This window comes from Anthonomus grandis, chromosome 6 (genome assembly GCF_022605725.1).
Source record: "Anthonomus grandis grandis chromosome 6, icAntGran1.3, whole genome shotgun sequence".
Taxonomy (NCBI): Eukaryota; Metazoa; Arthropoda; class Insecta; order Coleoptera; family Curculionidae; genus Anthonomus; species Anthonomus grandis.
The window spans coordinates 27,148,160-27,171,521 of record NC_065551.1 but is presented as its reverse complement, the minus strand read 5'-3'; the positions used below and the strand labels follow the sequence as shown (position 1 = coordinate 27,171,521).

At 33.3% G+C, this 23,362-nt stretch overlaps 1 protein-coding gene across 8 annotated transcripts in view; it reads right to left on the bottom strand.

Moving 5' to 3' along the window:
• LOC126737937 (autism susceptibility gene 2 protein-like) overlaps positions 1–23,362 on the bottom strand; it is a 241,911-nt gene that overhangs the window by 162,349 nt on the left and 56,200 nt on the right. For all 8 annotated transcript variants that reach the window (XM_050443046.1, XM_050443049.1, XM_050443050.1 and 5 more), the window contains one exon: positions 16,519–16,545. In XM_050443046.1, the coding sequence (XP_050299003.1) occupies positions 16,519–16,545 (27 nt within the window). The remainder of the gene's footprint in view (positions 1–16,518; positions 16,546–23,362) is intronic.

Here is a 23,362-nt window from a genome sequence, read left to right as displayed (position 1 = left end):
GCATGACAATGCAACAGATATTCATAGGCCAAACTATCGTTCTCTTTTTAAGTTGTAAGTTAATTCCTTGATTTTCGCACTCAAGGTATTAGTTGGCTAGGCATGTATATAATCAGCAAGGCTGTTTTTGCTCAAATTGTTTTAGGTCAAGTTCAACTTCTTTCTTTTATTTTTCTTTCTTAATAAAAAGAAGCAACTTACAAAAGTTGTTTTTATTGCGCTTCTTAAGTGGATGGATATTTAAACGTTGGTTAAAGAAAGTAGTTGGTTACAAAAACTGGAAATAAAACCTGGGCTGACGTCATTCTTAGTGTGCATGTAGTTGAGATCCAAGAAAGAAATAATGCGTTACAACCTAACTAAAGGGCAATTGATATCCAAGAACTTAAAAAACTTATTTGTGATATTTTATTCATTTCAACTCATTAAAAGAAAATCTGTTCAATAACATCCTAAGAAAAATAGAATATTTTTTTGGAGCAGGAAAGTTTTTCCATCGACCTCTGAATTCTCTGGAATTAAAACAAGGAAAGCCTTTTTGGTACCAATGGATTCCAAATAAAACCAACCAACTCCCTATTATCCCCATATAGTAACCAGTGAGTCGACTAAATTGATTCAGTTGATAACATCACCGCATAGTTGTCAAAACTTAAATTTTTTATTATATGAGTACCTTTAGAAATACCTAGTTAATACTACAATGTAAAATCGGCTCTTAGTAATTTAATAATTATTTTCTAATATGATAACTAACTTTTGCACTATTAAATGAACTCGACCAATGAAATCGTTCGGGTCTTGCGAAAAATGTAACGCCTTTTCTTATGCTCCTATGCCATAGGAAACGAATTTTTAGTGTTACTGATAATAAATATTTAACGCACGAGCAATGCAGAGCTATCTTAAGTAAAAGAGAACCATTTCTTAGTACTCATAATATCATTACTTCTTTGGGCCCCTTTTATTATTTGAAAATGTTAATAGTAAATAGCAGGTATGGTGCAGCTACTATTTAAGTTAGAAAATTAATTGCAACCACAAATCCCATCAGCTCCTGGCTAACCGATAATCTATAATAATTACAGCATATGGTATCATATTCGCGTGCCTTGACCTATCACGTAACAGAGCTAACCAATCGGATGAGTTTCACTAATAAATATCATAGTAAAAAAGACAATTCCATGCAACCACATAAAACATGTCAGCTCGCTTGTAATTCACGTAATATTAAGTTACATATAAACACGCACAAGCATTTCCAGAAGTACACAAGAATTTTTGGCACAATTTGCCTCGATATAAAATACATCAGCCGTGTCCATTTGAATATTGCAAGGTCAATATTGTCGTCCTTGTTTTCTTAATAGAATTTGCATCGGCACACCTCCGCCCTTAAAATGTGACCTTCGTCCTTTAACACCTTAGCAAGAACGCGGTCTATCTCTCTATACGTTAAAGCGTAGTGTCGACAATTTCCTCGGAAGTACTCTCGAGCCATTAGGGCACTCGACGAGTGTTCGCGCACACATTTACTCTCGGCACTCGTTACGCTGTCGAGAGTCCTCGCCGAGAGCGCAGTCGATCTTGCTCTTCGAAAGAGTTACAAAAAAAAAGGGGAGAAAGAAGCTTTCGCATTGCTGCTTATGCCTTCGAGATTGCCACTCTTTGTCCCTTTTCCATTTTTTTTTTCATTTTTGCTTGCTTTTGTTTTAAGTGCCTTGTTGACCATCGGTCCTTTTCTTTCACACGAGGGGTTTTGGATTGTCGTATAGGATTTTAGCAGCTAATTATGTTCTGAAATGTAATAAATATTTTTGCTGTCCTATTTAAGCCGTGAATAAGAGAGGTTCTCCATTCAGAAATGTTAATTAAGATTAGTGAGCAATCCAGCATTTTATTGAGTTACTAAATTAGAGAAGGAAATAACGATATTAAGACACTTAATAAATATTTAGGACAATTAATTCCAATTAGTGTACAAACTTTCCAATAGGGTACCTGTAAAGAGTTCAAGAGCGTTTAAAGTTATATAAACCATGAAAGGATTATATTCAGTTATAAAGGAAGATTCTGATATTTTAAAATCATTACATATATTTGTATTCTGAAAATGATTTCAGTATTTTGAAATAGCCTAGAATTTCCACGTTCTCTTTCTTTTATCTGGATCGCTTTCTTGGGTGCCAGGCAAATGTAAAATGTACATCCCAAAAAAGACGGATGGAAAATAATTTTTCTGGATGTATTTTAAGTATCCAATATAGAGTCAGTAAACTTTCCTCAAATACATTTTAATTTTGGTATTTAATAGAAGAAGAAGAAAAGGACAGAGAGGACAAAGAATAAGTAAAAGAGATGAAGCATGAATTTTATGCCAAAAAGCTTGCGTATTGAAGATAGAAACACAGGTTGGACAGACCCTGGAAATCTCAAAAAATTTAAAATCTATATCAGAGCTACACAGCATCAGAGCTTTGTAATTAGATCTTGAAAAGGACCAAAAACAATTTACTGAAATTCATGACGCGGCAGCTATTGTTCCATCAAAGGCCTTATAAAGCAACTTAGAGAAAGCTAAAATCAGCCTCTCTGAAGAAACTGAAATACCGATAAAATCAAATCAAATCAAATCAGATATTTCTTAATACATCACACAGTATGTGTTTGTATAAGTCAAAATATAAATTCAATGGCGACAAATATACATAAAGCAGTAGAAATTTATAATATTACCCATTAAAATCTAGACACAATTCATATAAAATATAACAAACAGAAAACCTAAAGAAAACAAACTTTCATACAGAATCAGCAGACAAATTCAGGCAAAAGTCCAAAGACTCCAAATTATAAAACGCTATGACCTATGCTCCTCTAGTTGATACATTGTTCATAAAATCAATATTTTGACTACAGTTTTGAAGGTATGACTCAATTAGTCTCACAGTATTAACATTCAGATAGTGTAATTTTAATTTCCGGACGAGGATTCTATAAAGGAGATAATGAAATATTTTAGCAAGGTCATAAAAAGAAGCATATGAATCTATACCCAATTTCCATCCTTCCGTGATATTTTGTATGAGTCTATCTATTGCCAATGTTGTAGTGTTGTTATTTCTAAAACCAGGTTGAGTGTCTGTGAATAGATTGTTGTTTTCAAAATAGATAGTTAATTGATTCTTTAAAATTGACTCAAACATTTTAGAAACTATGGGGAGAGGAGAAATTGAACGATATTTGTTAGTTTATCTCCTACCCTTGAATATAGGAACCACTTTCGCTCTTTTAAGTAAATCGGGAAAAATACCGGCAGAAATACACTGATTTAGATTATGATTACTTTGGTCAAAGGAACAACTATATGTTCTCTAAGAGTTTGAACTATCCTAGTATTAATATCAAAGCAGTCTCTACTCCTACATCGGCTGAAATGAAAATAGAACATTGTCCATAGGAACAGGCATGTAATCAAGAAATGCAGTGAATGAAGTAGGCATACTCTTAAGAATATGGTCTGCAATGGATCAAAAGAACGAATTGAAAGATTCTGCACTCCACATCGAAACTGGTTTGTTATCGGACTTGTTTTGTAAGTCACAGGAATTTTTTTGCTTTAATTGACAAACAGCTTGTCTGTAAGGGTTTTTATATTTGTTCAACTGTTCCTTGGTGACTAAAATAAGATTATACTTATAGATGTCAAACAGGGTGTGTCTGTAAAATAGACCTTCCTGTGTTATTGGCCTGTAAGTTATTTTTGATTTAGTTTGTTTTGTATTTAACATAAATAATCACTCCACCATGACATCTCACAGTCCTACAAAAACCAGCGGCCACTCTTAAAACCACTAATGTGACCATGATGATTCCATTTCATTGGACCCAATGAACCCATTGGACCCAAGCCAATGCTCATTAATACAAGTGCAATGCATATTTTAAAAATTTCTAAAGTATACCTATCAACGAATTCTAGACATTTTTCGAAGTTTTTTATTACATTTTATGACATTAGCTGTGTATTTATTATTTATTGTAGAACAAGAAAGAAATATAATATTTGCTTTTAAACATAGCTTAATTCTAGCATATTTACCTATGGAGAGATCAATAGGGCCACAAGATATAAAAACATTGTCATTTAAGCATTTGATATATATTCAGTAACATTTGAGTATAGTACGTTTAGGTTAATTATTGGTTGAATGTAAAATGAATTTTCAACTAACTTACATAAGGATTTATCTAAGCTTTTAACCGTTTGACCAAGAATAAGAATTTTGTTATCTATACTGTACTCGAATATTTTCGGGTTCTGTTGGTGGCGGTGCTTTTCTTACAACTTCATTCTCAGTAGGAGCGGGTTGTGTAGATCTTGTTTTATTTGTACTTGTACTATCCTCGGTATTTTTTAAGGGAGTGCCTTTAAAGAAGCAGTTGATACAACTCGGCTTGAGGGCACTATGTTGTTCCGTAATGATTGGTGGACATCTATATATAATGAATGATGTACCCATATCCATCCTTATTAAGACTAAGTAGTTCATTAAAATCTTATTTCACTTTTGCTGCTTTATATCCTATGATATGGAGAGATGATCTAAGTAGAAAGCCAAATAATGCGCTATGACTGCTAAACTTAGGAAGAAAATCTATTACTATATATCAATCTTCTAAGAGAGATAACTGAGACAACTGAGGGAACACAGAAAAAATCTGTAACTCTCTAAAAAAACGTCTTCTTTTAGCTGCATCTTCCTTCTAACTTAGATAGATCTAATCGAATGACATTGGACCATTAGCCCTTTGAAAACGGATTTCCAAAAAAAAATTTAACGCCGATGTTTGTTTTTTGATGACTTTTGTTTGGTGATGACTAATACCATGGTTGAGTGCACTATTTATCTATCTGTCAAATAAAAATGTGCTATTAGTATTTTTTTTTCTTCATATATTTTTTCTAATAGCATACAAAAAAAGAAAACAAATAAAAATTGAAGGTGTTGCGACCACTTATCCGAAACAATGGACCATAAGAAAGATTTACGTCCAGGAGCATTAACTTATCTAACAATTTATTTCATGATCACTTTCTACAAATGCCACTTCTCTTACACGTATAGTAGGCGCCCGGATTTATCGTTGGATATCTTATTGAAAACCCTCTCCGGATATTTGAAAAAGAAAAGCCAGATATCGAAGAAGAAACCGCTTCCCGTCGGCTGTCGCCATATTGGGAAGGGATATACGTCCGCCACCTGAGGGCACGAATAGTTTGTTTTTCGGATCTTTTATTTTATTACGGAACATCATGACCAGTCGTTCAAAAAGAGGCTGTCTGGCGGCGATGTTAAAGCTATTTATTGAGGATGTGGATTAGGACGAGATTTGGGGGATTTTGTATTAAGGGAAACATTTGGTGTGTTTTTTTATACGCTACTTGTGTTTGATTTTTATTATGTCCCCCCTTGTATGAAATAAATGTGGAGCACTTTTGTCAACACAAAAAAAATATATTCTTAATTATCTTGTATAGCGGACGCATAGGTAATAAATTGACGCTAACCAAACTGATTTTATCATCAATTATTACTATATTATCCCTTGGGCATTCATTATTCTAAAACGCCTTAAAATTACTCAGCATTTACGTATCGTTCATGCTATTATGCTAACCAATTTGTCACGCTCTTTTAATACCACATAATAAAGCGATATATAGGTATAATATGAAAATCCACTTAAAATTATGATGACAGCCGCACCTCGAAAGCTCTTGTACGAATATACATATAAATATGAGCTTAGACTGCGACACACGAACAACACGAATGAGCCGAAACAAAAGAACATCAATGGCGTGGGTCTCAAGCGACATTACAATACAATTTGTATGTAAACTAAATGTGACAGGCTAAATACGTCTATTAGCATACAATGAGCCGTTTTTGTTGTTCCATGTGATTCAACGCGGTGCCGGTGCTCTTAAAATACACATGTCTGAGCTACAGTAGTTATGAACGGCTTGCGTGCATGTTTCTACATCTTTTGCGTAGGATGCTTCTTACATGATGAATTTTAATCGGTACGACTTTAATGGATGCAAGTGAAAATTTATATGCAAAAAAAACTTTAAATAAGGGTTAAAATCCAGACTATAGTCTTATTTAATTTATATAAACTAACCTTCACATACATAAAACGTAAACGCGCACGCGCCCTAGTCTGTTATGAACTTCCGTGTAATTTGTACGGTCCTTAAAGAGGCCCAGTGGGCAGTGGTTCCTAGATTACACGTTCATCTACAATTAAACCTCGTAAATGAACTCGCACAAATTCAATGAACTGTGCATACGTATACGACGAGAATGGCATGAACAAAATCTTTGCAAATTGCACGTCCATTTAAATAACTTCTCTGAATAAGCAAAACCTCCTAGCAATAACTACTTATCTTGTTCTGAAGTGAGTTTCAATGATGTGCGAGAAGAGATAGACACTTTAAAGGCAAAACACAGCCAGGATTTTTATGGTCTAAACATGACGGTCAGTATGTGTTAAATGATCATCTAACTAAGAAGTCTAAAAAATGTTTAAGTGGCTGATTAAAAAGCAACTCTGTGCATACTTTCAAGCAAGTCTATTATTACTGCTGAGCAATTTTGATTCTGGGCAGGTAGATCAACTGAAGAAGCTGTAGGAAGGCTTTGTGATTACATAGTCAGAAGCTTTGAGAAAAAAACTTTGTTTGTTTAGTTTTGTGTGACCTTTATAAAACCTTTTTTTACTATGGTCTTACTGAAACTGGTCGAAATTTACTTGAGAACTACCTAACAAATAGAAGACCAGCAACTTTTTTTTCAGTCTAAGCTAACAGAAGTTTAATTTGTGAGACATGGAGTACCACAGGGTTCCATTTTGGCCCTCGTTATTTCTTATTCATATGAATAAGATCCCAACAGCCCTTACAAACTATTTTGTGCCTCTCTATGCAGATGATACCAGTTTCATGGTGAGAACCAATGACCTTGAAATCACAAAAAGCTGGGTGAAATGACTGGTTTAGGACAAATCGTCTTAACCTAAATCTATATAAAACGGAAAACATGATTTTTACCTTAAGACACACTGACTCTCTTCTGGCAAAACAGTTTCTAAGAATAAATTTGTACCAACAATTCACTATTGAAAAATAAATAGCCATACAAAGTGATAATCATGCCTTGTTGGTAAATTTCAACTTCAAAGATTGAGTGTTGTATTGGTAGCCTACCATTCTCTTAAGCATTCAGCTTATGTATATGGTTTACTTGCCCCAAACACGCATATTTTTTAAGACTGTTTGGTTTTAGGAGAGCCGTTGCTGGAGCTGCCTACAGATTTGATGCAAAAGCTATATTTCACCGCTTTAAGCTACTTAGCACTCAATCACAGTATATCTATGAATAACTTCTGGATGCTTTTAAAAATAACAGTTTATATAGGACTGTTGAGGAGATTGATAAAAACCTATTGGAATGCAGAACTCCACTATGCAGCTAACTTTACAAATAGATTACCTGGAAAAATTCGTGAATTATCAATCAATAGGTTTATTGCTGCTGTGAATTGCTATAATGTGTTACAGTTTTAACTTGTGATGTTGTTCTAAATTATTTGAAATTGTAATTTTGTATCTATTGTGTGTTTAACATAAAATTTCAAACTGTGTCTGTAATTTTATGCGTAATTACTTTTATGCCAATGCATATCTTGCATGCATACCAATGTATAGCCGCTACAGACCATTGTGAAAAATATGTTGTACAGTAATATATTCATTTCATTTCCTCAGGTTTTCTGATATTAATATTTAGCGTGCCCCTCGAATTTTTTATTTCCCACTATACTACCCGATTGATTTCTTATTGAACAAGTATGAGAATAGGAATTTAAATTTAACATTTTACAATATTAAATGAAAAAGGGCACGGACCCTACTCGACGCTGGACACACCTTGCGGACGGTTTTAGTGGTCTCTATCTTTTACCGTAGCCTCCAAGAATACCCAATTTGTCCCTAATCGAACCAATATGAGTTACGAATGTTAAATTGTATGGTAGCAATATGCGTTCGATTTAAGGCGCTGTAAGAACTTTTTTAGGGGGTTATTGTGAGAAAAGATGTAATCAGAAATTATGTGGTTACATAATAGAAAGAAGTATCAAATAATAATTGGGCATAAATAAACAAAAAACGGAGGACGAGCCTGACATGAACAAAATCCGTGCACTTGTACGGCCCTATAAGAAATCGTGCACACCCGCTGTTTAGATTCCTGATATTAATATTTTACTGTGACCTCCAAGATCACCCGATTTTTTCCCAATGAATCGAATATAAAAATGTTAAACCTGAGGACATACAAAGAGATACAATCAGAAATGACATAAATATTATGTAATATAGATACAACTGATGTGTTAATACCAGAGTCAAGACTACTAAACAATCCTCCAAGATGGAAGAGCGATCGATCTAAAACTATAAAAACTTGAAATCATAAGATTAGACCTTGAACAGTATCCTAAATCACAGATTGCAATCTGGATATTGTAATACTGTTGTGTATACCTGTATATAAATTCATTGATTTGGGAGCAAGTTTAGTTCCTCTATTTATGAAGCCAAATAATTTTGACGGCATTTATATCCTTCGGTAACATAGTAGGCCCCACGTCTCTCTCCCAACCAAACGCCGGGGAGCCAAAAATCCCCCAGACCCCCCACAGTAGTCCCCGATTTCCCCAACGGGCGGTCTTTAGCCGAGATTTGTCGACACTGTGTGGTATTACACTCAAGCAAGGCACATAAAAAACGCTTTTAGATTTTCTTTTCCGCTCTTTTTCATTTTATATATTCCTTCGTTGGCCGAATCGCATTGGCCATAGTTGGGTTTCCGCATGTGGTTGTAGATGGCGCTACGCGGCTCGTTTTAGGAATTATTTATTGTAAAGAAGATTATCGACTCTTATTTCAATAAATATGTAAGAACATTGAGTACTTATTGAGAAGAGTGACATATATCATAGGTTATATGTTTTTGTTATCGGTTTTGAAGAAGGATATTTTGATCGTTTCTTCATTGGTCAATATGAAAACAGCGGAATAACAAGCATGTTCTAGGAGTAGCTGTAAAAAAGATGTGGTCATTTAGAGCACTCTTTCTCAACCCGACTTATTTAACCTCCAAGAGATTGTAACAGTTGAAGCCCAGATTATGATGTGAAATTTTTTTCTCTGATCACATTAGTCAGCATTTAGCATAATAAGATTCTGGACGTAGCTCTGTTCTTGTCCCATAAAATTAAGGTGAATAAATGTATTATTCAATTTGTAACTCAGGACCTTTACCATATGCCAATAGACATTACAATAAATTTAAATCCAGTCAAAAATCTTGTTATTTTAGTAATTCCTAGAGGAAAATAAAATTTTTAGAAGCTGATTATACTGCCATAAATAACAGATTGTTAAAGTACAACTGGAATGATATTTTTAGGGTTGGCGATGTCGATGCTAGTGTTGAAATGTTTTCTAAATATATTAAATGATATTATTGATATGTAAACAAAACCAAATATTTAATATAGTTTTAAAGAAAAAGAAAACACTCATAAAAAGTGCAAAAAATACAAAAACTTAAATGATTATTATCAGTTTCTCCACTTAAGAAAGCGTTTAAAATATAGTATTTTAGTTTATTATAAGCAGTACATTGATATAACTGAGAATAATATCATAATAGACACAAAAAAATGTTGGTCTAAATAATAAAAATAATTTTAAATCTATGATGTCCAACAAGCCACTAACAGTGATGCAATTTGTGAGTTTCTTTTCTCAATACTTTTACAGTGTATTTAAAAAAGAAATTGTAACACACTCCCAGGTAAAACCGATTTCTAATCATTTTACGATATGAAATATTTCAGAAATCAGCATAATAAGGGCTAAATCCCACTAGGTTCAAGTAAAGGTCCTGGTCCTGATGGACTACCTGCCTCATTTTTAAAACTATGTCCAAGCTTTAGTCGACCTCATATAAAATAAATGTAATTTGACAGGTACGTATCCTAAACTGTTGAAAATTGCTTAAATCGTTCCAATACATAAATCTGGGGAAAAAATCAATATTTCTAGTTACAGACCTATATCACTCCTAAGTCGATTTGCTAAAATTTTTGAATTACTTATTTTCCAACAACTTTTCTTTGATATTAAACTTACAATCGATCATAATCAACATGGCTTCTTCAAGGCCGCACGATTCTTACCAATATGTACCGTACATTTAAAACATTAACGAAGCTATGGAAGGAGCACTGGAGGGAGGTTTGTGCTATGTATACTAATTTTTTCCCAAGCGTTTGATAAGGTTCATCATCCGAACTAAACTTAAAAGTGTTGGTGTGCATGGAGCACTTCTCAGACTTTTGAAAAACTATCTCAAGGACAGAACTCAATTTGTGGTAATTAATGACATAAAATCTATGATGAGGTATGATAAAGATGCGGATGTTACATTAGGAGTACCTTAAGACTCACACCTGGGTCCCTTACTCTTTAATATGTTTTTAAACGACGTGAGCCAGTGCTTTTCATATACTGAACATACTTTAAATGCCGATGATTAAATGCATATATAAAGTCCAGTGCAATGATATATTAGAATGGTCACCCGTCAAAACACCAGCATTTTACTTCTCAAACAATGTAAATAGAAGGTGGATGACATTGTTTGGCAGGTGGAATGCTGGTGTTTTGACGGGTGACCATTCTAATATATCGTTGCACTAGACTTTAACTCTTCGAAGCACTATAAATTTTGTCAAGTTGCAAAATTACTTAATACATTTTCTGAGTATTGCAACAAAAATAGGTTCTTTATTAACCTAGATAAATGCCATAGCATAATCTTTTCAAGAAAAATTCACCTTCATATAATCTGCAACTCTTGAACTCTATATAAACTTAAATGTGTTGACACTCAAAGATCTAGGTGTAACCCTCCTATCAAATTAATGCTTTAACAGGACCTAGAAATAATTTGTCTAAAAGCTATAAAAAATTAAGGATTTATTATGCGAGCTACAAAGGGTTTTGCCAAAGCTTCTTCGTTACTGACATTGTATCATTCCTTAGTCAAATCCAGACTAGAGTATACAACTATTATTTGGACTCCTTTTTATCAAGTTTATATAACTATACAAAGAAAGTTCATACATTTTCTTAATTGCCAGGATGTTACTTAATTCAGGATTTTAAAATCACCCTGAGGAAGCCAATCCAACCCAAAATCTTATCAGACAACTAACAAAATTTGCATCGTTAAAAAATAAACCAATTTTCTTACTGTTTTAAAAGACCAAGATATTTTTATACATACAATGATATTTTGTTATTTTATAATATACAATCACTCAAAAATAGACGTAAATACCGTGATTTAATGTTTACCTAAAAAATTGTAAACAATTTACTTGATTCTGCTATCAGTCTACTTCATATTCACATAAACGTCAACACCCTACGTACAAGGCTAATTTTTAGTATTCTAAGATCACAATCAAACTACTTTGTGCAATCACCGCTTATTCGTTGAGCTAGAAAATTCAACATAATTAATCAGTTACAATTCGATATTTTTTATTTACATTTCAACACATATAAGGAAAAAATTAGAGCTTTGTTAGTTTAGGTAAGGCGCTTGGTAACTTTAGATATGTTTTATTAGAAATGTAGAATACTCGCTAGACTATTGATTTTTCTTTGTATACTTTGTGCTATTCAGTAATTCGGCAGCTGCGCCTGTCTGTTGAATGGCCCGTTTCTTTAATCTGTGCACTGATTTGACATTTACAAAACTCGATGAATACTTTTTTCTCATATGCAACATAATTTATTTCTTTGACTGCAAATATGATGAAAAAGAAAAAAAAATTTGTAAAAATAAAACACTCTTGAAAAATTAACATTTTACAACAAATACTTAATCTCATATTCAACAATCAGTAAAGGCTGACCTTCGAGTGTAGACATTTATAACCTGAACTTGTGCTGAACAACAGAGGGTTTGTCAAACATTGACAAGGCTTCAAATCGCGGGATATTCCTTATTTCAAGATCCATGATTTATTTAGCAAAAACAATACGTCAAAATTACGTAACCGACAAAACAACATATATCTGGCTCCTGTGACGTTTATAGGAGCAGGCAACACGTCGACTTGGAAGCTTATAAATTTGGAAGTAGCGACGCGTCCGTATAGCGTTATTTTATTCCCGGCCCGATGCTTTCCATATTTTATCCCGGGACACGATACGATCCATGAAAAGCGGGCGAAACACAAACACGATAAACGTTTAATATTTTAGGGCCCTTCGAGGGCCGTCGGGTTTCTGTTCCAGTCAGGGGACAAATTCGAGAGTATTGAGGAGATAAATTATTAGCAAGCTTGCCTTTTTTTTTACGTTTTACCATGATATAAATGGATAGCTCTGAAAAGTGATCGAATATTTAACCTTATGGTTTTATTTTGCTCACTCTCTATTAGGCTTTTAAAGAATCGTTATCAAGATATTTAAATCAGTTCGCTCCCCCTTATACATAATTTTTCAATCTTTACATCTGAGTTTTATGAGTCGGTTTATATAAAATATTGAAAGATGTTCCACAGGTTCCCTATAAAAGTTGAAACCTGAAATTCCCAGGTTGTCCTTACTATTTTGGCCACCTTTTTTCCCAAAAACTTTTATTTGTAAACGAACTAAAGTGTTGAGATGACCTGAGCTCACGCAGTGTGATTTTTTAATGTAGACCTAATATTTAAAAAGCAAGATTTAGGTGATCAGACCTGTGCCTTTTTAGAAATTTTGTAAGATGATTATGACTCGTTTAAGTGCACATGGGTTACGAAAGAACACAAGAGCTAAGATAAATCATTCCATCATTTTATTCAAATTGTAACGAAACCAGCTGATTCTCCGTCATTCCGGAATTATACAAGTGACACACCGCAGTTTCTGGATATGCGTGGACCGTCAACGAATCTTCCGGAATCATGGTCAGCCGAGTATATAATAAGCCGCGTCGCCGCTGCGAGTCAGTTGACAGATCAGTACAGTGCAGTTCGGAACATTGGTGTAATATTTAATTAAGACATAAATAGTAATAAGTATTTCCAGTAGTCGTAATTGATTTAGTAGTGTCACTACACACACACTTAACGAAAAAAAAAATGCTACATTGGTGTCAGGTATAAGGTGTAAATTAGACGTCAGTTTTGGTGAAAAATAAATAATGGTGAATTGAAATAAATCCGAAATAAAGTATGTGAAAATGCCAAAACTGGTGGATTAAAAAGTTGCTAAGCCAAAAAGGGAGCTGTAGGAAAGGGACTGTAATTCTAAGGTAAATAAAGCGGACTTACAAGAGCCGCTTCGTAATGCCTTACTTGTGGAAGACGATGGCTCAAACAACTTTGTTTTTGTTACATGCGATATCCGTCAAATGTGGCAAGGTCAGGATGCTAAATTGCTGGAAAATACTACACTAGGAAACACTTATGACACATTGGAAGAAAAGAGTTTGGAAAACAAAAAAAAATTAAAAAAAGAGAAATAAATTTTAAAAATTAAAAATAAATTTTTACTGGACACCGACGCTAACAATGTAGGCATAGGAGCTGTGTTGTGCCAAATTTAGGATGGCCAAGAAAAAAAATGTCCAAGCCAGAGCGCAACTATTGCGTCACTCGCCTAGAATTGCTAGCTTTTGTCAAAGCCATGGAACACTTCTAGAAGAATCTCTATAGGAGAAAGCCCTTGCCTCGAATTAATCATGCTTTAAAATGGCTATTTCAATTTAAAAATCAGGAGGATCAAGTGTCAAGATAGATAGAGGGGCTACAAGAGTTTGACTTTGACATCGAGCAGCGAGAATCCATGGAAATGCGGATGCCCTATCGAGAAGACCCTGTGCAGAGGACTGCAAACATTGTCAGCGGGCAGAGGAGAAAGATACTTAGTTGTCAAAAAGCACCATGATCAATGATACTTGACAAAATGGAAAAACTTATAAGAGACCAAAAGAAAAATCCCGATATTCAGATAGTCCTAACCTGGATAAGGGAAGGGAAGAAGCCAACTTAAGAGGAAGAAGTTGAGAAGTATTCTCTTAATTTTAACTGATACTGAGCACAATGGATCTCCCTAATTTTGAAAGATGAACTGTTGCGGGGGAAAATAGTTGACCACGACGACAAATTGTTAGTTTTAAATGTCGAATTTCATAGTTGCTAAAGGAAATGCATGCCGGTGTGTCAGGAGAATATCTTAAAGTAAAAAAACATCCTGGGAAAGATTTTCCTGGTCAATAGTAAGGGAGGCGTAAGGCATGGGTGCAAGAAATGCATTGTATATGCAGCAATTAATGGCTGCAAAGAAAGCAAAATCCTTTGATGCGTCAGTACAACATAGGAAGTCCCCTTTGAAAGGATTACTATTGACGTTGCTGGTCCATTTCCCGAATCAGAAGCAGTGAATAAGCGCATCTTGGTCGTGATGGATTATTTCAGCAAATCGGTTAAGGCGTACCCTTTACCAAATCAAAAAGCCTCTATAAAGGACGGTGACTTAGTTTGGCTCTATGACCATAAGGGACGGAAGGGTCTGCCGCCGAAACTTCATACATCCTGGGATAGGCTGGAAGCCATTAACGATATTCTTTACAGAATACGAAGCCGCCGAGGAGAAAAGCTCGAGCCATTCACTTTAACCGACTGGCTCCTTTTATTATGGAAACCACGAAAACGCTAAGGTGCGACAAATAAGGACGTTTGCGACAGTTTGTTTTCTCTTTCTCAAAGGAGGAGTTGCTTGCCGAAGATCTGAGAAGCATAGCTATTCCCAAACTCACATGCGAACTTGATAACCTGAATTGAAGGATGATTCGCAACATGTTCAAAGTGGTCTTCAGATCTACAGGCGTGCAATTTCTAATGTGCCCTTATACTACGCAACGACGTTCTCTGAAGAAAACCGTTGATTGTTATTTTTACAGGAGGTTCAGTGGGATGAGGGAAACCTGCTGCCGGCATTCACCATCTTTGAAATCATTTCGAGACTAAATGAGCTTAGGAAGAGGGCAGTGTAACGATATTGGAAACCCCGGGAGTAACAGCGGATTCTCCGTCAATCCGGAATGATTCAAGTGACACACAGCACGATGTCTTTGCAGATACGTGGAACGTCAGCGAATCTTCCAGAAAAGAGTTCTTGAGTGGTTTTAATATTTACCAGACCTTAAATTTAATGAATCTTCGCATTTGTAAACATAAAGAATCCGCTATTAAAAAGTCATGTTAAATTTATATTTTTTCTATGCTTTGCCATAATTTTCTCAACTCTTCAGGTTTAAACTCACTGGAAAAAATTAAATGATACAAATTTCCTGACCTATTTTCGAGCCTGACAAAAAATTGTACCAAGCCTTTATTTAAAATTCGACGCTTCGTCAATTTTTTGAGGAGAATATGAATATTTTATTTCAAATATTGAAAGATAATCTACTGTGAGCCGAGAACTTGTTAGCTGTTAAATAAAGTATCGTGCTTTTAGTTAAACTGTTTAAGGGATCTCATTGATAAAACCACGTTAAAAGTTCGATTTATCAACTTTCTCAATATCGCATTGAGATAATAAACCTCATACCTTTTAGAAGACTTAAAAACTAAAAGATATCCAGGTCCGCATTAAAATGTTAAATCGTTCAATTTTCAATTTAATACAACCTTTCGTAGTGGAGAAAAATTGGTTTTCACTGGCTACATCATTACTTTAATCATATAACTTTTTTTTAAACGTTTAAAATCAAGGTAGTATTTTTATGTAGCGAAGAACAATAAACTTATATACTCAAATTAGCTTAAGGATGGGTTTATTTTGAATTTAAAGTATAATAACCAACGATTTAAGACCTCACAAAGGCTTTTGATCGTATTACACGTAGCATTCTATTAAATAAATTACCCTGTTACAACTTTCTGAATGACTATAATAAAGTTAATTAGTTAGGTCATATCTATCAGACCAAAAATAGCATATTTATTTTTTATTTAATAACTATAAACAAGCAATCAAAGAACAACCTCGTGGACCTTTTAAAATGTATTTTTATTTGTATGTTTCTTAGAAAACTTTTTGTTTTAAGTAATTTAAATCCATATTGTATTCGAAATTACTTTAGTACCGATTTTAAAGCCACTAAAAGCTGACTGTTTTCGTATTTACCCATCGTAAAACAAACTTATCTACATTTAACAAAAGGTTTAAATTAAATACTCGTTAAAACACTCGTAAATCATCAATGTAACGTAACCCAATCTCGAGAGCGCACTCGAACAAATGAACGACAGAAAATTATCCACTCGAGACCCAGTTGGCATGGAGATAGATACAGTACTTACCTTGTCATCTTCTCCTTCACTATCACACTGAAAAAGAAATACGAAATTAGACCAAGTGGAAAAATAACAGTTTTATTTAGTGGAGAAAGGATAATGTATATTAAATATTTAAAAAAAAAATCAGTTCCAGTAAAAACCAACATAATCAATCTTTGTATACAAAAAGCCATTTTTCTAATGAGAAAAATTAAACCATCGTAATCCATCTAAAAAAACCATTATTACAAGAGCTTTTAAAATACACTCTTTAATTATTCCGAAATTAAAAATCCGGGTAAAGCTGCAGGTTAGGTAGTTCTCGGGCTAAACTTCGTTAAAAATTAATATTTTTTCCTGAGGCTTCGCCCTGAATTAGCTTATGTTTATAAAAGGTTTTACCTGGGCAAGCCCTTTTGGGATTTGTATGCTTTTTTGCCTAATTGGGCGATGTGGAGAAAATGTTTAAAGTAGAGCCCGTACATACAAAATGTTTTGAGCAAGTAATTTAATATATTTTTACGATGTATCTAGTTGTAAACAGGTTGTAATGTTATTAAATAAATAACAAAATAAGAATTAAAGAACTTAAACGACTATAACAACATTCAAAAAACCAAAATAACCACATACATCAAAAATCATATACAAAAATTAAAGATATTAAATCCGGGCCTGTACACCTGAATATTAGTCCGGTAAGGATTTTTATAAAGTAGATTCAATTTATTGCAGTACTATGATAAGTGTGTTCTATTTTTTTTTTAAGAAATTTTATTTGTATTTAAATTTGGTTTTTAAATTGTGAACACAATTATCTTACAAAAAAAAATATCGTCTCTCTAAGCAAGTTACTTAAATAATGCCATTATCTTAAAAAAATCCAAAAAAGCTTTATAGCCAGAGAAAAAAACTACAAAAAAACCCGAAACAGCTTGGAAGTAACATGTTTACGAGCGGCAGATAAAAACGAATAAAAGGCGAAGCTCATTAGACCCCTGGCACCCTCTCACGGGATCCATCCCGAAATGGCAAACGAAAAACATCGCATTTTTCAGCAAAAAACTCTCCCTTTTGAATTATGGTTAATACACTTTAATGCAAAGTTAGCGGAGGAAAGTCGGGAAACTTAATTATCCCTGCCGGTGGAGAAAAAAACGAAGGCGTTTTAGTTAAATCAGCCCTATAAATTTCTTTTATCTGTTTTTTTTCTTGTTGCTCTTTTGTAATGTAATTATTAAAAGGTTCTTTGGATAAAAAGCACAAATAGTAAGTAAAGAAGATACTTTTAGAAATAATAAATTATTAATTAGAAAAAAACAGATTGTTTTATTTTTAATTATTAAATGTCTTTGTTGATTAAACCGCAAAATAGATTATTGGTTGAGGGAACTTTACTAACTTTACTATGGTGATAAAGAGAACTATTGTCCAGGTAAGAAGCTTTTAGTTTTTTCTTTATTGTCTGACGAAAAACTTTCATTTGCCAACACTTAATAGACATAGACTCAACGAACGACGCAGATCAGTTATATTCAGAATTATATTCCAATCTACGTTTTCGAATAGTTTATTCTTAGATCCTTTAAAAATCCTGCAATCTAAATTTCACTCACTATCCATGACTTTATGTCAAGTCAATTATGGGATTATCCTTCGGCTTAATTAGACCTTCATCGTCATAGCTTGTCAGTTCTGTATAGATACTGAGCTGCTCTGATTTTGATTTAGAGCTTTTAAACAGAACAAAGTTTTTTTTTTACATTTCCATAATAAATTTAAGTTGCTCTTCGGCAATGTGGTATACATTTTCCTAACATCACACTGGTAATGTAGTTTATTGAAGTTAGTTTGGTTTAATCTCATTGCCCAAGTGTATATAGTACTACATTTATTGCATATGATACTCTATTCTTTACATAAATTGTAAAAATAAAATTTGTGCTGAAAGCACAAATTTTATTTTACGCAAAATTAGATGATTTATGGAATATTACCAAAGAAATTGAACAATATGAAAAAAAATTGAAATATGAAAAAAAAAAGAATTTTCCAAAATCGTTCATCTGTAAATAAATTATTTATACTTGAAGCTTGCTGAAGACTTCGACTTAGAAGTAGTAAATGCTTAGATTGCATGTCAAAACTTCTGATATCTGTAGATACTAAATTAAGATTCAGAACTCACAAGAATTGTCGAAATCAGTAAATTTTGATCGAAATTAGTAGATTTTGGGCTCAGTAGAAGAACATACATGTACAAGAACAACATGGTTACACTGAATTAAATTAAAAGATGTTTGAAGATAATGGATTAGTACTCTAGTAAAAGTGTTGTAATATGTTTCCAATTTAAAATCCGAGCCATCTTCTAACAGTCTGAAAGCAAATAAAACGAGTGTGCAGAATCCTCTAATTGTGAATTTACTCTACACGCTTCAAAATCTCCCCAACAACGGATACAATAAATTTAGCCCAAATTACTACTATAAGAGCAAGTACAGTTGGGCATGGAATTGGGTGGTTAAATCGACGTTCTTAAAAACTTGTCTCTTCTGTAGTTTCGAGAGAAAAACTTATTGAATTTAATAAACATATTGAATTTAAAAGCAACTTGGAGATTAATCACTTGATTTTTTTTAAGAACATCATTAAGTGGTTTCCTGAAACATTGATTTCTATGAAACAATAATCATCAAGAAGAATTAAATAACTTCTGCCAGATTAGATCAATTGTACGAAAGACGCCGAACTATTGTACATATGGCCACTAGCTCTCTAAAGATAAAATTTATTTTTACATGAAATTAATAATTATTTACAGTTTTTTTATTAGATTTACATTTTACTAGTGTTATGCCTGGCAGAGAAATTAACCGAGATTTTGACCGGAATATCTATCACATCTGGATGCATCTTATGAAAAATTAAAAAACCAAGTGAATTCCCAAATTGACACTGAAATAGCAGTTTCTATCACGAGCAATGGTTCGTCAAACGTTAGACTTGCTTCTGACCAAGACCTTCACCATTATGACACATAACGTGGTTAATATTAGTCCTGCTTGGAGATAAGGTACCCAGGTATCCAGTTTATTATATGATTTGGTTTTCATGGACTAAATTTGCTTATAAAGAATATGAAGTTCATGAAAGCTTCTTTTTTTAAATTAAAATATGTGCCAAAGGCAGTTTTGAAAGAAAAACAATATGGCAATAGAAAATCGCTGAAAATGTCTGTAGAAACCAGATAAGGCAGTACAGTGTCTTGTACTGAAGCAGCATTGAGGCTAATAAACGTTGGCTCGGAAAGCCTATCATGGAGATGCGGAGAGTATTGAAAACTCTGAAGAAGTGAAGAAAACTTTGAATTTGTGAAAACAGAAATGCTACTTTGACCGTTTTTCAGTGCAGCTGCAGCATTTGTTATGAAAGATTTAAGACCGTGGATTGAAGTGATTTGTACTGATACTTATAACGCGACCAATATGCTAGATCACAGTTACGTAGCAAAAGATAGCCAACTCACGGTAATAGGGGAAATCACTAACTACAGAACAGAACAAAAGCAATTGTTAAACCAATTATTCGAGTTTTCAAGGGGTGTAAAGCTTCCAGTGTAACTCTCGTGGTAGAACTAGTTGCTAAATTGCGCCTTTAAAGATATAGATGTGAAACAGTTGAGACCTCATTGATATGAGATTTGATGTTTTGATTTGATTTGATAAAAGCACAAACTGATAAAAAACTGCCCATTCATAAAAGCTTGTTTATATTAAATATAACTGGAAGTAATTAAGTTATCAAGATAAGAAATTTGGACACTTAACAATGAGCTTTAGTAGTATGGATAAAGTTAAATCTGAACATAACTGTGACACCTCATGTATCATCCTCATTCAGTGATGGATGATACTTTGACATCAAATATACTTTGACGTCATTATCTTTATTTGCCAGCAATTATTAGTCTTTCTTAATTTGCTTTTTTTTTATGCCAAAAACTGGGCTGAATATTTTTAAACTGGTCAAAAATCGGCTTGAAAGTTTTTCAAGCGAACAAAAATCGGCTTGAAAATTTTTTAAAGCAAAAAACATTGACGTTAAAAATTTTGGCACATATGGAAACTGGCGTAAAAATTTTTGAAGCGGGTGAAAATCGGGGTGAAAATTGTTGGAGCGTCTGAAAATCGAAAAAGAAAATCGGTTTGTATTTTTTATTTTGATTTAATGATTTATATTCATGATATTATATTTATAGATTATTATATTATATAGATTATTATATTCATGCATCAAAACTTTGTAAGAAAAAATGGTTGCAAAAAAATATTGCTTGAAAATATTCTTCAAATAATGTAAGTTTCCGTATACTTTTCATCTAGAATGTAATCTAGCATCTAATTTATATTTTTCTGATTATTATAAATCTCTAGATAATATAAATTAATTGCTGTAGTTAAAAAAAATCATTACTTTTATTGTCTGACTCCCTATTAACAATGCATTAATTATTGTATTTAGACAATACGATACCGAACCAGTATGGCAATACGAAAATACAGATACGTGAATTTCGGTCGCCAATTTAACAAAAACACAGTTGGTAAGATTGTTGCATGCAATACGAATTTACACGAATTCGAAACTTTTTAGGATTCGTATAAATCGACAGACAGTTCAAATTTTTATCATTGGTATGAATCATAAGAAGAAGAATAAGAATTAATGAATCATAGAATTTAATACACTTGGTCATTGATCTATGCGAAAAGAGTTATTTTATTTTCAGGTTCATGTGGAAATACTTTTTAATATCTATAATAAAATTGGAACTTTCCAGACATTCCCGGAACCTTTTGTAAGCAAAATGTTTAAAATCTACATTTAAAAAAGAAAAAGAATGAATGTTAAATAAATAGATTGCTAAACGACCCCTACACCCACCACTGTCGTCATTTCTCCTAGACAATTCAGCAATAAAGATTCTCCACCTCCTGAGTTCCACAACAGTTTCGGCCATTTCTGGTTGCGAATTGCGACGACTTCGTCGAAGTCTCGTCGGACTTTTTGCCAGCCTCTCCCCGAGTAAATTGACGATGTATCTTTATTTATAAGAGTTCCTTTTCTCCCTCGTTCGTATTTTTTATCCGGCAGAGGGAGAGACGAAGAACCTAATGCGCTCGAAAGAAAATTTCCTTTTTATTAGATTTAGGGCCGACGAATGGCCAAGAATATAATATACGACGGGGGATTGTCGAGTTTCTTACGAAGGTTATACGTAAATATTGACGGAAAATATTTTCCTACGAAAACCGGATAAGTTGTAATCCACTTGAGGGGTTTTATGTGGGGTACTTTATGGTTAGATATATTTTAATACTGCGGTTTATAGGTTGGGGGACGATTATTTGTGGTAAAAGGTTATTACATCCCGCAGGTTCTAAAAGGCTTTTTATTTTAGATGTCTTTATTATACATACACGTCTTGCTTTAAAGTCAATAATATATTTAAAATCTCTCTTTAATTTTAGAGCACATTTTTTTCATTCTTTCAGAAGTTATAGGCACATAGCACATGCGTATTTAAGGCTTTTTATCTCTTTTGTTCATGAAAAAAACGAAAACAAGATGTCGTTTAATAAAAAATTACCGCGATTTAAATGAAAAAACATTAATTTAAAAAAGTCAATCGAGTACATTTCTTATCGATTCCATATCATGCATACGCGGACGCCACTTGTGAAAGGATAAAACTAAGTTTTATTCATAGTCTGACCACCCTAACAATTATTTTTAATTTTGAGTTTTTTGATCAGAAGAGAAAGTGAAAGAAATTAAATTTGCCCCAAAATGAATGAAGGATGAATGGACGCTGCATATACAATACATTCACAATGAAAGGAACAAATTCATTTACCCTCATTTATATTCATCATTCCGAATACCTTTTGTACAGAAAATCATATGCCTAAAGCCAATGGTTTGTCAAATATGACGTAACAGACTAACGCAACATATGAAATTAAAACAGAAAAATTTATTCTTGATTTATAGCAACTAATGTTTAATTTGTTGTTGTGACTCAGTGCGTCCTTTGCGATAAAAATGTTGGTTACAGGGTGTCTCAAGTAGAAACAATGACGCCAACATTCAATTTTTATGTGATTTCTTAGAAAGGTAAACGTAATTATTTTCGAACAGTTCCAAATTTTAGAACCTACTTGATAACGTTTTGTCGTGCATTATAATTGTCATATTAGTTGTCATTTCATGCATCATTTTTTAATAAAATGCATTTATCAGAGGAAGAACGAATTGAAATACTTATAATGTTTGGTTTTCAAGACAGGGTGCGTACACAACAAGAGCGCTACTTGAAGTAGCTTATATAGAAATTTTTTATTGTAAAAAATGCGCAACTGACAATACTAATCGACGTGTCCGAAAAATAAGAGAAGAAAAAAATACCTGAATCTTAAATGAATTTGTTCCTTTCATCGTAAATATTAATTTCATTCACGTAAATTATATTACATTTCCAAAAAGTTTTATTCAAAATTATTCTCCAACTGAAAATGTACGAATACGATTCTCAAATAAATAATTTATTATTCTCGAGTGGCAAATAATAATTCCCGTCGCACGCACAGATTGTTAACAATCTGGGTCAGTAATTTTCGATTGATGATATTTTGTCGTTTTTGTAGAAGTCAACGTAAAATAGTAACATACGCTTACCAGAATCATGTTAGCAAAATATACGTAAAAGAGCTTTTTAGATTATAAAAATTACATTAGGACCTGCATCAGATTGATCAGAGCCGATTATACCACGTCGCCAATTCTGTTCAACTTTTACATGAGC